Here is a 14,990-nt window from a genome sequence, read left to right on the forward strand (position 1 = left end):
ACGCCAGCCCCTGAGCGAGCCGTCGAGCATAACAACGCATCAAGCTCCTCCGGGACGTCGAGCTCTAGCTCCAGCGGATCGGGGAGCTCCAGCGAAGAAGAGGAAGAGAGAACCACGTCAAGCGGGCGGGGTTCTCCGACCGAGGGCGTTAGGGAAACGCCTACCCGGGTGGTTGGGGACTACCCGGAAGCTGCTCCTCGAGGGGGTGATCGGGAAAATACCCCCGAGCAGACCGAAGAAGACCCGGCCGGGCCGGCCACACCAGCCGTCGAGCTCGAATTCTTGAACAGCGAGAGTGTCGAGCAAGAAATGAGCCTGCTGACCAAAGGCGAAGCGGCTCGGATTGCTGAAGTACTCCGGGGTCGGGTAGAATTCGACACGAGCCGGCAGCTGGGGAACGTAATTGACAGGCATCGGGGCAAGTGGATCGGGATGCATTACGACTCCCTAATGGCCCCGATTGCCATTCCCTTCCCGGCCCTCTTGACGGCCTTTCTAGCATACTATCGGGTCGTTCCGGCTCAGATCTGCCCGAACGCACATCGGATCCTCGCCTGCTTCCCGCAGATATGCACTCGGCACGAGGCCGAGTGCACGATGGAGCTATTCAATTTCATCTACCAGATCAAGGTTCTCCCAGGCCGCTACGGGGGCGGGTTCCTGATGCTGCAATCCCGAGCAGATATGTGCGCCATCAAAGGCCTGCCCGGGAACAACAAGGGGTGGAAGAATCGAATTTTCTCCATCAAATACGACCCCTGGATCCTCCCGGTCGACCGCACTTGGAGCAGCCACTTCAGAAAGCAAGTGGTGCCGGGCGTGACTCAGGCGCTCAAGGAGACGGTCACTCGGATCTCGAGTGAAATACACGAGTATTCCATCTTCCGGACAGCCGAGAGTCTCGCAGCCGCCAAGCTCCCGCCTCCCACGTACGAGCTAAGGGAGAAGTACCTGCCCGTACTGATGGGCGTGACGGTCGCCAAGCCGTCGAAACGAAAGAAGAAAGGTTTGGCTCGAGCCGTTCCTCCCGACCTAGCTTCATTTCTTGATCAAACTAACTTAGCTCTTTTTATTGCAGCCATGGCAGAATTCGGTGATGAGGACACCGCCCTTCCCCCACCCGCCAAGATCTCCCTCGGCGGGAAAAAGAAGGCCAAGACCAAAGCGGCTGGGGAAAAGGAGATTCCCTCTGCCCGACCTCTGAGCGCCTCGACCGTGACGACGGGCGAGGGCTTCGTCGTCGAGCAGCCTGACGTCCTGGTCACCCGGGTAGAGGTCGCTCGGGGAAAGGAGAAGGTCGCCGACAAGGGCGCGACCGAGGTGGGCGGCATGAAGCGCCGCCGTGACCAACACAGCCCGAGCCCTTCGGTCGGGCGGGAAAGGGATTCTACGTCTGTGCTGGCACGGATCGGCAACGCCGCGCCAGCCCGAGTGGATCTGGGGAAGATGACCCCGACCCAGGTGGCTGAACGGATCGGCCACGACCTGGCTGAGGTGAGTTTCCCAACTTATAATCTTTCTTTGCCCAAGTATCTTTGACCGGGTTAACCCTGAATACCCTTTTGTACTGCAGATCTCCCGGGCGACCCAACTCCTTCAAGGTCAGGCTATGCTGGCCGAGGAAGCTGATCATCATAAGAAGACGGCCGCTCGTCGTCTGAAGGAGATCAAGGAGCTCCAGGCCGAGCTGGAGAAGACGCAAAAGGCCCTGAAGAAGGGCGACGAGGAGCGGGTCCTCGCCGAGAAGGTCGCCAGTCGGGCGATTGGAGAGGCCAAGGAGCTGAAGGCTCAGCTCGAGAATCCGAGCGAGCTGGCGCGGGCAGCCTTCAAAGACAAGGACTTGGGCTCGGCCTTCCTTACAGCAGCCCGGGGAACAGAGATCGGGGAAGAGCTGATCGTCTCGTTCGGTCGCTGGGGCTTTACGGCCGGGAAACGGAAGATGCTTGAACGAGTCCGTTCCCGGTTGGAGCAGGCTCTAGACGGGGAAGACCTTCAGCTGGTCCTCTCGGCATTACCCCCAGACCTAGCCGATCCCGGTCCCTCTCCCTTCGCCCCAAAAGCCAAGGCGTCTGAAGCCGGGGCATCAACGGCAGTCACCTCAAGCGGGAAGGAGGCGGCTGCTGGAGCTCGGGAGACGAAAAAAATAGAGTAGGCTTCTTTTCTTCTTTTTGTAATGAACATTGATCGGGAGCCCGGTCCCGAGTTGTACCGGGCAGCTTTTGTTAGTTAATAAAATTTAGTTAATGAACATTTGCGTCGCTCGTCTCTTGTTTCCTTGCTTTCAATTTGCACACACTGATCATAATCACTCGACCACCTGGCCTTTAGACCCGGTCTCGCAATACTCGATCCGCTCAGCGCCCGACCTTACGACCTTATGGCCTGGTCGTGCGTTCGATATTTCGACGTCAAATCTGGCCAACCGATCGGGTTTACCCGATCTCCGGGCCTTTGTCGAAAAATTTTTGAAAACAAGCCTCTACGGTCGGAATGTAACCGAGCGACGGAATTTTTGAAAACAAGCCTCTACGGTCGGAATGTAACCGAGCGACGGGCCTGCAAATACTTCCTTATCCCAGCCCCCACACTATTGTGCGCTCGAGGCACGAGTGGGTGCAATAGTGGACAGAAGTTGGACGGATCGGGGAATAATGCTGAGAGCTCCTGGCTTCCCCGATCAGTGGCATGACTTGGGTGTCCGCCAATGTGGAGCGCGTTTTGACCGGTCGATAGATTTCGCCCGGTTGATGAATGTTGAACTGATCTGCATGTAACGAAGGTGAAAGAAAATAACCGATCGGGCCGCCGCATGCAAACGGTCGAGCAATCATCGATCGTATATACATTAAACTTTCCCGCTCGCAGGCGGTTGAATTAATTTTACAACCATAAATTTACATAGAAATGACGACCGGGACTAACTCGCAGGTCAAGCCCCCACTCCGTCTAGAAAATACAAAAAATAGGCTAATGCCTAAAAAGAACGAGGTGCTCGGAATTCCAAGTCCCCTCGATTAGCCGACCAGTCGTTGTCTCTAGTCGGTATGTACCCGGCCGTATGACAGCGTTGATGATGTACGGCCCTTCCCAGTTCTGAGCTAGCTTTCCACCCTCTAAAGGTTGACTGGCCTCTCTTCGTCGTAAGACGTAGTCCCCAACTTGAAAATAACGAGGGTTGACCCGAACATCTTTAGAACTCTTGACGCGCTTCTGATACTCGGCCATGCGTCGAGCGGCTAGCTCTCTTTTTTCTTCGACCCCGTCGAGATCCACCGCCATGGCATGTTCATTTTCCTCGGCGTTGTAGGTTCTCTCTCGGTCGGTCGGGATCCAAGCCTCGATCGGGAGTCGGGCTTCTGCTCCATAAACCAAGGCGAAAGGGGTCTCCAAAGTAGCTTCCCTCGGGGTCGTCCGATAAGTCCATAAGACATATGGCAACTCATCGGCCCAACTACGACCAGCCGAGTGTAACTTCTTTTTCAGACCTTCCAAAATCGTCCGGTTCGCGTTCTCCACTTGACCGTTTCCCTGAGGGTAAGCCACCGACGACCGGACGTGAGTCGTCCCGATCGTGGCCAAGAAGTTCTGGAAATATTGGCTTACGAATTGGCGGCCGTTGTCGCTAATGAGATGCACGGGCACACCAAAGCGGGAAACTACATTGCGCCAAAGGAAGCGAGCACATTGCTGAGAGGTAATCGTGGCTAAGGGCTCGGCTTCTATCCACTTGGAGAAGTAATCGATGGCGACGATCACAAATTTTCTCCGACCGGAGAACTGAGGGAAGGGGCCCAAGATGTCTACCCCCCACCTAGCGAAAGGAATTGCGGTCGTGATTGGCTGGTAGAAGGTTGCCGGTCGTCCAGGCATCCGGGCGAACAATTGGCACGTCTCACATTCCCGAGCTAACTTTTCACAGTCTAGCTGGAGGGACGGCCAATAGTACCCGATCAGCATGATACGACGGGCCAGGGATCGACCTCCCTGATGTGAGGAGCAGATTCCCGAGTGCAGCTCCTTCATGACTAGCTCGGCCTCGAATGCGGTTAAGCAACGCATAAGAGGGCCTCCATACGATCGCCGATATAGACGACCATCCAAGACTTGGAACCTCGGGGCTCTCAACTTGGCTTTTCGAGCACGCTGTGGGTCGTCTGGGAGTCGACCGTGCTCGAGGTATTCCTTCAGATCGGTGATCCAGCTGTCCTCCACCAGTTGGATTGGATTGACCGGCAGGCGATGGATACTATGTTTGGGGATCACCAAGATCCGAGCTATCTTCGACATGTGTTCCGGGGCGTCTTGAGCTAATTTGGATAAGATATCCGCATCGGCGTTATCCAATCGGGGTATGTGTCGGACGGTATACCCCCGGAACTGAGCGAGCTTTTCCATGGCAAGGTCTCGGTACAACTGCAAACGCTCACCATTGACTTCATAATCCCCGAGAACTTGCCCGACCACGAGCGCGGAGTCCGTCTGAGCTCGGATGTATTCAGCCCCCAAGTCCCGAGCGCACTGCAAGCCATTAACGAATGCTTCGTACTCGGCTTCGTTGTTGGTCGGGTGGAACTGGTACATAAGAGCAAAATAGATCTTGAATCCTTCCGGGCTCGTGACCACCACTCCTCCTCCTGCCCCTTTTTTGCTACTCGACCCATCTGTAGCCAGCGACCACCACTCAGCCTCGGGATCCGCAACCTCAGGAGGCCGGGTATCCCGGGCGGTGCACTCAACCAAGAAATCCGCAAGAGCTTGACCTTTAATAGCCGGTCTTGGTCGGTATTCGATCGCGTACTGGGTCAACATTAACGCCCATTTGACTAGGCGGCCTGATGATGAAGCAGTTCGGAGGACTGGCCCGATCGGCTGATCGGTCAACACGCGAATTGCTCGACCTTGGAAGTAGGGAGCCAACTTCTTCGCGGCAATGTATAAGGCATAGACGACCTTCTCTAGCCGGGAGTACCGGAGCTCGGGACCATGTAGCGCGTGGCTTACATAATACACCGGTCGCTGGACCCCTTCCGGATCGGTTCGGCACAACACTGCGCTTACTGCACGATCGGACACGGCGAGGTACACGTCTAGCTCTTCTCCGAGCTCGGGCTTTGAGAGCACGATTGGTGACATGAGATACTCCTTCAGCTCGTCAAAAGCCGCTCGGCATTCTTCGTCCCAGACGAATCCATTAACCTTCCGCAATACCTTAAAGAAAGGTAAAGCGCGCTCGGCTAGCTTGGAGAGGAACCGGCTGAGGGCTGCCAACCGACCGGTCAATTGCTGGACTTCCCGAACGGTGGAAGGTGGCTGCATGTCCAGAATCGCTTTTACTTTGGCCGGGTTAGGCTCGATTCCTCTCTTAGTCATCATATAGCCGAGGAATTTGCCGGTCTGAACCGCGAATGTACACTTGGTCGGGTTCAGCCGCAACTGGTACTTCCTCATGATCTGGAAGCACTCCCGAAGGTCCCGAGTGTGGTCGGATCGGTCCCGACTCTTGACCAACATATCGTCGATGTAAGCTTCCATCGTTCGGCCCAGCAGATCAGCAAAGAGCATGTTGACCATTCTCTGATAGGTCGCTCCCGCGTTTCGGAGGCCGAACGGCATCACTCGGTAGCAATACAGCCCGTCCGGGGTTACGAAGGCTGTCTTGCTCTCGTCTTCATGGTGCATCATGATTTGGTGATATCCCTTGAAGGCATCCATGAAGCTCATCAGCTCGGCCCCGGCCGTCTCGTCGACCATTTGGTGAATGCTCGGTAGAGGATAAGGGTCGAGCGGACAGGCCTTGTTGAGGTCGGTGAAATCAATGCACATCCTCCAAGCTGGGGGCTTCGGAACAAGGACAATATTCGCCACCCATTCGGGATAGATCACCGGACGGATGTGCTCGATCGCCGCCATCTTTTTGACCTCTTCTCTGACAAATTCGTGGCGATCGGAGGAAAGGTGTCGTGTTTTCTGCACGACCGGCTTGGCTGCGGGATCGACGGCTAACTTGTGACAGATGACCGACCGATCGATCCTGGGCATATCTTCAGGCCCCCATGCAAAGATATCAGCATACTCCCGGAGCACGGTCAGAACTTCCGCTCGGATCTCGGGGGTGAGGGCTCGGCCAATCTTGATCTTCCTATCCGGGCGATCCTCGGATAGGGGAACTTCTTCTATTTCCTCGGAGGGCTCAGGCTGCTCCTTCCGTTCCTTAGCCTCCTCTTTGGCTATGGTGTTCACCCGGGAAGATGGACCGGAATCACGTCGATTAACCGCTCGGGTGTAACACTTCCGGGCGGATTGGACATCGCCACGGACCACGCCGACCCCGTTAGGGGTGGGGAATTTCATGCACAGGTGGGGCATAGAAATTATCCCACCGATCTTCATAATGGCGGGTCGGCCCAAGATAATGTTGTGGACGCAATGGAGGTTGACCACAACAAATTCCAGCTCCGTTTGGATCGACTTTGGAGGCGTGCCGATCTCGACCGGGAGCGTTATTTTTCCCTCGGGGTAGATAAGAGCCCCGGTAAATCCTGACAGTGGTACACGACCGGAGTCAGCTCCTTCCTGTCGAGGCCAAGCTTCTCAAACACGTCCAAGTATAGGACGTTCACACTGCTGCCCGTGTCAACCATAACCCTTTGGACGTCCGTCCCCTTAACGTCGATCGTGACCACGAGCGCCTCCATGCCGTGGTCGCTGCTGCTAGGTTGGTCCTCAAGGGTGAAGGTTATGGGTTCCATCTTCTGCCTCTTCCCGGTCTCCCGGGAATCCACTACTGCGACCGGGCAATTAGTCCGCGGTCGGGAAGCATCTTCCAGCCCACCAAAAATGACGTGGATGGTAGGTTTTCCGGACGGGCGGCTACCGGACGGAGGGTCGGGGTCCCGTCGGTCATCATGACGATCATCCCTTCTGTCTTGCCCAGATCGATCAGAGCGGTGTTGAGAACGTCTATGATCCCTCCGATCGGTGTTCCTTTTGTTTTCCTCTCTCTTCCCCACACACTTGTCCAATTTCCCTCTGTTCAGTAGATCTTCCAACAATTGGCGCAAGTGGGTACACTCCTCGGTGTCATGCCCGGCACATCGATGGTAAGCACAGTGCTTACTCTTGTCAGGGCCGTCTCGATCGGGATGGGGAAGTTTGATGAGATTACAGGACTGGGCATATTGCATGGCCTCCGCTGCGGATCGATTCAAGGCCGTAAACTCGCCATGCCTGGTGCGGGGTCGGGGATTGTCATCTCCCGATCGATGTTCCGCCCGGCCGGCCGGTTTACGAGACGAAGAGCCGACCTCCTGCGAGCGCTTGACGGCATTCGCCTCACCTGCGTTGGCGTAATCAGTGACCCTTCGGAGGGCCTCCTCATACGAGGTCGGGGGGTGAAGGATGAAATCCTGATATAGATGCCCCGCCCGGAGAGAAATATGAAGCATGTGGGTGGCGGTCGCGTCGTCCATAGGCTCGACCTCCCCGACCGCCACTTTCCATTTGATGAGGAAATCGGTCAAGCTTTCCCCTTCCAGCTGCTTGGCCTTCTCGAGATACATGTAGGACTTCCTCACCACTTTGGAAGTGATGAACTTCCTCACAAATTTGATCGCCAGGGTCTCAAATTTATCGATCGACCCCGGTGGCAGGGTACGGAACCACTCTGCTGCCCGACCGGTGAGGGTCGAGTAAAAGGCTCTGCACATCACGGCGTCTGAAACGCCCTTCAGCATCATATTGCTGAAAAAATCATTCACGTGAGCCTCAGGATCTGTCCGACCGTCGTAACTCTTCTCTCCCGAGACCTTTAAGTCGAGCGGGTAAGGCTGAGCCATTACCGCTGCTGTGAAAGGCGTCTGGTGTAGGATCGATCGGTCGGCCGGGGGTGCTGTAGGATACGCACTCCTGAGCTGCGCAACTTCAGCCTGGAGGTTGTAGAGCAATCCTCGGGTTTCGTTGAGCTCGGCGGCTTGAGCGGCTTGGGCTGTATCCCGAGCGCGTCGCCGTCGGTGAGATCTCGACCCGCTATACCCGGATGAAGCCTCGTGGCTAGCTTCTTGCATTTGTACGTCCTCTTGCCCGCGATTCGGGTCTTGGGGTCCCAAACGCTGGCGCATCTCTGGTCGGAGACGATCAAAAGCTACCGCTCGGGCAACTTCTTCAGGGTCCTCCGCTTGAACGGCCTGAGCTGGTGCCTCCATCGCATCAGCACCCCCCGACCCCAACCGCGAATGAGCCGAGCGTCGAGCCCGGGATGTGGACTGACGCTGCGGCTCTACTTGTGCGGTCGGTTGTACTGGAGGGGCGGCGGCTGGAGCTGTATAGGCAGGCGTATATGGTGGATAACCAACCGGGGAAGTGTAGCACATCGGTTGTCCTGGCCAATACCCATATGGTGGAGGTGGGACCGGGTACGGATACTGGGCGGGATACATCATGGGCTGCTGCTGGTATGGCAGACCGGGTGTTGGGTATCCTGGTTGTATGTAATTCACCGGCTGCTGGGCGGCCGGGTACGTATTTGACGGATGCGGTGGTGAGAGGTTGAGGTTGAGGTCCATCGTCTGACCCTGCTGTTGGGTAGCGTAGTGGTCGGAGGAGCTCGCCGCGTCCGCCTGGTCGTCGGCAAAGTTGTTGTGTGCCCACGGATACATGTTGGTATAGAGACCGGGTGCTCGTCAAGACGTTGGTTTCTCGTACGATTCCCCACAGACGGCGCCAAAATGATGCTGCTAATTCTACGTAAGCAATATATAACAACACGAGACCAATTAAAGCGAGTAAATATCTTTATTGATCCCGGTAAAGGCCCTAAGTACAATCTACTTGGTTGCTCTGAGTACCGACTGACTGCGGTCGGGATTCTCTAACAACAACCTATCGATCGTCCAAAAGTCCTCTACACTGTAGCTACTGTGGGTATTTATAGCCGCCGTGCCGGGGACAAGATTCCGGCCGCTCGGCATGTCTTCCACGTAGCCACCACGTGTCAACCTCCCGGGTGCCCTGCTTGTCAGCATAAAGAACCGCCACGCGTCCCTTCGCGTCCTTTTTGGCAGCTCTTTCGTCCAAGGGCTACCGCTCGGTGGTCGACACCAGCGTTCGGGCAACTTCCGGCCATTCCCGACCGGGGTCTCCACGGAAAAAGCCCGACCTGCCACCTGTAAAGATCAGAAGAGAAAGACAAAGGCAAGTCGGTCGTGGTGGAGCTTATGTCGGTCGGGATATTCCCTACCAACACACTTTTTTTGTTAGGTGGTTCAATTACACAAACTGTAAAAGTTTGATGACTTATTTGATCTTATTTCTTAAAAAAAATAATAATTAATTTTACTTATCTAATAGCATGGGGATTGATTAATATACCTTAGAAGTAAAAAAACTAAAAATATTAATTTTTCAAAAAATAAGACTGGCCAAAAATGATACTAATAAAATTTGTTGGTGAGTGGGTGGGGACTTGGATCTTCCGTGTGTGTAAGAGTATCCACACCAATAAAGAATGCCAAGATATTTCAGATTGAATTCTCTCAAATTGAAAAGCAAAGTTGATGTAGAAGTGAAAGATTTGGAAAAGAATTGGCAGCAACATACAAAATAATGTTAGAAAAGTTAAAAAAAAAAAAAAAGGAGGAAACGCGCGCACAGACATACACTTTTTTTTTTTTTTTTAAATTTAAAAAATTCAATTTTGATTTTTTGTTTTCTTTTTTCTCCTTCTCCCACATTCTCTTTCCTAATAACTCTTACATTTTCCCTACATTCTTTCCAATTGATAATGATGCTCTAAAGCAATGTGCAATGTTATTTTTGTAGGTCCATGTATATTTATGTTTCGTGGGTGGGGACTTGGATCTTTGGGGTATTTTAGGGGTTGGGAGCTGTGTAGGATAAGCATCTTTGGTTGAACTTTGAAGTTTCAAGTGTTTGATGATTGGCACAGCAGGAGAGTGATGGACCATTGCCATTAATTATTGGGTTTTGGAAGTAACGATCCCTAGTCTCAAAATTTTGTCCTTCAACTCTCGGTTCACAAATTAAGGATTGGTGTCTTTTTTTCTTTCCCCAATTTTCTTTCGAGGTGCGAATTTTTTTACTCTTTTGCGAATTTTTCAAGGTGAAAACACCGTGAAAAAGAAAGCATTTTTTTTTTTTTTTTTTTTTTAAATGCAGTAAAGACCAAGGTTCCCGGGGTCCCTTCTGATTTTGGTGGAGAGGGCAGCTCCAGACTTGAGGGCGACCAAGAACTATGTTCTCTGCTTCTTATTTCTTCACTCTTTTGCTCTTATACTCTTCGACTTCCAGGGTTGGTGGAAGTCACCACATTGAACAAGACCATGCGAAGCAGATTTTGAGCTCAGCCAGAGATTACAAAGATTGGTTAGTCTCGATCAGGAGGAAAATCCATGAGAACCCAGAGCTCAGATTCGAAGAACACAACACCAGCGCTCTGATTCGCAGTGAACTGGATAAACTCGGCATTTCTTACGAATACCCTTTAGCCAAGACCGGTTTGGTAGCTCAAATTGGCTCCGGTTCTCCCCCTGTTGTTGCTCTTCGAGCTGACATGGATGCCCTCCCATTGCAGGTAAATGTCCATTTCACTTGTAAACTCAGAAATTGTATGCCTTGTGCAATTCTTGACTGTGTATAAAGACTGTGCTGGTTGGCTGGTAATTTATGGTTTTGGGTTAATTACAATGTGGAAAATTGATAGTTTTGTTAGGAATTTAGGATCAAGTGCCCCCTCTTTACCGGTCTCCGTCGACAATCTCCCTCCCAGCACCTGCCCATCTTAACTGCTCGATTTGAACCCGTGACCTCCTAACACCGGCCAGTTTAAAACTGCTTAGTGACCTGGCTCTTATACCACTTATTAAGATCAAGCACTTAATACTACGTCAAAAGCTATAGCTAGTAGCGAAGGTGTAACTTTATATTTATTTACCGCCACACATTTTTGTAAGCCAGGTGCTGGACTTGGTCCTCTATTGGCCTCCGCCCAACAATCTTCCTAGCCACATAGTGCTGGACACCCTTACTGGCCCCGCCCAACAAGTATCAGCTAAGGAATATTGTATAGTTGTTTTTTTTTTTTGAAAAAGAATATTGTATAGTTGTATTTGCATAAAATTGTCTATGTATTTGCTGATGCCTATCTAATAGAATGTTGTGATTTGTAAATATATTATATATACAAGTAGGAGCTGGTTGAGTGGGAGCATAAGAGCAAAGTGGATGGCAAAATGCATGGGTGTGGTCATGATGCCCACACCACAATGCTTCTTGGAGCTGCTAAGCTATTGAATGAACGAAAGCATGAGCTTAAGGTGAGTTTAGTGTGCATGGCAACTAACTCTTCATATCTGAACTGTTCCACTTCTTTGGTACTCACTACTCAGTATTTTTATTCTTTTAATTTTGGTTGTGAGTGGATGGAATTGTCTGAAATGGATAAAAGTTACATGGTGCTTTTAATTTTTGTGAAAGAAAGGAAACAGAAGTTTATAAAATCTTCTTTTTCTTTTTCAACATATTATAGAGTTAGAGTTTAATTTTCATTTTTGGTTAGTTGCATTTGCCTAAAATGATCAAAAAGGGGATGGGATATAATGTTGAAAAACCGGAATTCCTGTGTGATTATTCATCTTGTTCAATCTAGACCAAGAGAGATAAGAGCAAAAATATTATCTTCATTTTATGTTTTAACTTATTCTGCTGCAAATGCAATATGATATCTTACTTGCCTTTATTCTCCTTGATGATAGTGATTACAATGGCTTATAATTGTAGGTAGTATTACATAGTCACAGGACAACAATAAAGAAGAAAAGAGTATCCTATTTGTTAGGATCAAGTGCTAACCACTAACGTCAAATGCTGACCTGACTTAGATACCACTTGTTAGAATCAAGTGCTAACCATTATGCCAAAAGCTATAGCTTACAGCGATGTCGCAACTTTATTTCCTTGTATACCGCCACATTTTCGAGAGACAGGATGCTGGACTTGGCCCTTCAGCAGCCTCGGCCCAACACTATTATTATTGATAACTTGAAAACTTCAAAATTCAAATTGTTAGTGATTTTAACATTTTGTTATCTATTGTTGTTGAGTTATTTTGGTGGAAGAGTGATCTGTCTGTGTATTTGCCTCTAAAGTGAACATAAACATTAACTTGCTAGATGTATTGTCATCATTCTTTTTGATCTTAAAGGGAACCGTGAGACTTATTTTCCAACCTGCTGAGGAGGGAGGTGCCGGTGCATCTCACATGATTAAGGATGGTGCTCTTGGTAATGCTGAAGCAATATTTGGAATGCATGTTGATTATACGATACCAACGGGAACTATATCTAGCATTCCAGGACCATTTTTAGCTGCTGTATCTATCTTTGAAGCGAAAATAGAAGGAAAAGGTGGGCATGCTGCCGCACCCCACTTGACTGTGGATCCAATACTTGCAACATCATTTGCAGTTTTGGCATTGCAACAGCTCGTTTCAAGAGAAGCAGATCCACTCTATAGTCAAGTATGTTCCTTACTCTAGGTTTTTGGGCTTCTTTTTTTTTTTTTTCAATTTTATTTTGGAAAAATTTACAATTCTGATATTTGTCAGTGTATATATATTTTGGAGAAGTTTTTTCGACTTTGGGTTGAAACTGACACACGATAATCCTTGTTTTTGGCTGAAGGTTCTTTCGGTTACTTACGTTAGAGGTGGCACAGCATCAAATGTAATCCCGTCGTTTATTGAATTTGGAGGGACTTTGAGGAGTATTACCACCGATGGTTTGCTTCAACTTCAGAAGAGGGTGAAAGAGGTAGTCAAGTAGTAGTAGTGTCTTCATTTTCACAATCTAGATAGTGTGTTGAACCCTGGCCCTATACTTCGGTTTCATGATTAGTTAGTGTTGGGTGGAGGCTGGTAAGGGCCAAATCTAGCACCATGTGGCTAGGAGGATTGTGTGGCGGTATAAGAAAATAAAGTGGCGCCTTTGCTACAGCTTTTGGTATAGTGGTAAGCGCTTGATTCTAACAAGTGGTATCAGAGCTCAGTCACGGAGTCACGGGTTCAAGTAGGGCCAAGTCCAGCACCTTGGCGGTTTGGCGTAGTGTAACACGCCATGTGAACTTTTCCTTGGCTAGTATGATTCACTTTCAAAAGAATGTAGGAATATATTACTTTTTTTTAGTTTTCTTAAAGATAGCTAATATTGCTTGTTTCCCTTGCTCAATATATATACTCTCTTTTGTCCGTTCATCATTTCATTTCACTCGAGTCGAAGCTTTGCAGGTTATAGAAGGACAAGCGGCTGTACATAGGTGTAAGGCGCATATCAAGATGAAAGACGAGGACTTCCCAATGTATCCAGCCTGCACTAATGATGAGAGGTTGCATCGACATGTGCAGAAGGTGGGGAAGCTCTTGCTAGGCCCCGAGAATATAAATGAGGCCGAACAGGTAATGGCAGGCGAGGACTTTGCGTTCTATCAAGAGGTAATACCAGGAGCGATATTTAACATAGGAATTAGAAATGAGAGAGTAGGATCAATTCACTCCGTACATTCCCCTCACTTCTTTCTTGATGAGGATGTCCTGCCAATTGGAGCAGCACTGCACACTGCACTTGCACAGAATTATCTGAATCATCATCAACTATAGGCTGTTTACCAGAAGATATTGCATGGTCTGATATGATGTATGTGCAGTGGTAGTAACTAGATATGAGAGTGTTCAAAGATGTGCATTGTATATTATTTGCTTTTATGGGAGTTTGCTCTTTTAGCCCCTCCCATTCACTACATTAATTATTAATTAATGGTTTATAATTATTAATTATGGGATTAATAGTGTAATTTTTACTTGGCCGGAATTATTATTGTCCACACAGCTGTGTGAATCATAAATAAAAAGTACATTATTTGTGTATATAAAATACATTATTTGAGTACTGAAAGTACATTATTTTCTATATTATCAAAATAATGTATATTCAGTACACAAATAATGTACTTTTAGTATATTAAAAATGTACCTTGTATTTACGGAAAATACATTATTTTGTATAATGTACATTTAGTACACAAATAATGTACTTTTAGTATAGAAATAATACCCAAAATGGTTCATTGACTATAGCGAAATTCACATTTTGGGTATTTGCCAGTGTTTGGCTCTGAAGAAAGGAAATGCATAAATGGATTCTGGTTCTTTATTGAAATATCATGCTGCATTATAGTTTTGGTTATGAGATGAGCATAAGATTTGTGACACCAAACAATCAAGCTTTTCACAGGGATATTGGATATGTAGTTGGGTACAAATTAGTTCTTTAGGAAAAGTAGAGGATATGTAGTTGGGTACAAAAGTTAAGGAAAAGTTGAACGGCCAGCCAGATAGATTGTGTGGTTCATGAATAAGTCGTTATGTGATGGGGTTTTTGCAAACCAGGAATAGAATAGCTTAATATCTGGTTGTAGGGATTACTTATCCAACAAAGTTTAAGTTGGTTGCTAATGGGGCAAGGGTCATGGCCCAAGAGGGGTTGAAAGAGGCAATTTATATCCTACACCACGGCGCGCGTTGCACTATGTGCCCAGATGCAAAACGACGTCGTTTTAATTATTATTATTTTTTTTTTTTTTTGAAATTTCCCGCCCCAGTGAATGGCAGTAGTTTTTTCTTTAAAAAAAATCCGCTGTTCAAGAATGTACATAATGTTATACTAGAATACACATAATGTTATACATGAATGTACATAATTATATAACAAAATATACATACTCTTTTTAAAAAGATAATACACATAATCTAACATAATACATAATAAACATAAACTTTTAACATAATACACATCAACTCTTAACATAATACACACAAATTTTCTGATTCGGATGTACATAATTGTATAAAAAGAATGTACATATAATTGTATAAAAAAATACACATAACTGTATGAACCAATACACATAACGTTGTGAACAAA

General features: G+C 48.6%; 1 protein-coding gene across 2 annotated transcripts; it reads left to right on the forward strand.

The window, feature by feature from the left end:
- Nucleotides 1-9,965: 9,965 nt before the first annotated feature.
- On the forward strand, nt 9,966-13,797 carry LOC109175028 (IAA-amino acid hydrolase ILR1-like 5). Of its 2 annotated transcripts, XM_019324285.1 has the most exons (6): nt 9,966-10,081; nt 10,174-10,588; nt 11,205-11,330; nt 12,218-12,532; nt 12,696-12,824; nt 13,298-13,797. In XM_019324285.1, the coding sequence occupies exons 2-6, from the start codon at nt 10,250-10,252 to the stop codon at nt 13,664-13,666; spliced, it is 1,278 nt and encodes a 425-aa protein (XP_019179830.1). In that variant the 5' UTR covers nt 9,966-10,081; nt 10,174-10,249; the 3' UTR covers nt 13,667-13,797. The 2 variants fall into 2 exon arrangements, with proteins under 2 accessions (XP_019179830.1, XP_019179831.1); XM_019324286.1 differs by lacking the exon at nt 9,966-10,081 and having other exon boundaries at nt 10,170-10,588.
- The last annotated feature ends 1,193 nt before the right edge of the window (nt 13,798-14,990 follow it).

This window comes from Ipomoea nil, unplaced genomic scaffold, assembly GCF_001879475.1.
Source record: "Ipomoea nil cultivar Tokyo-kokei standard unplaced genomic scaffold, Asagao_1.1 scaffold0681, whole genome shotgun sequence".
Lineage (NCBI taxonomy): Eukaryota > Viridiplantae > Streptophyta > Magnoliopsida > Solanales > Convolvulaceae > Ipomoea > Ipomoea nil.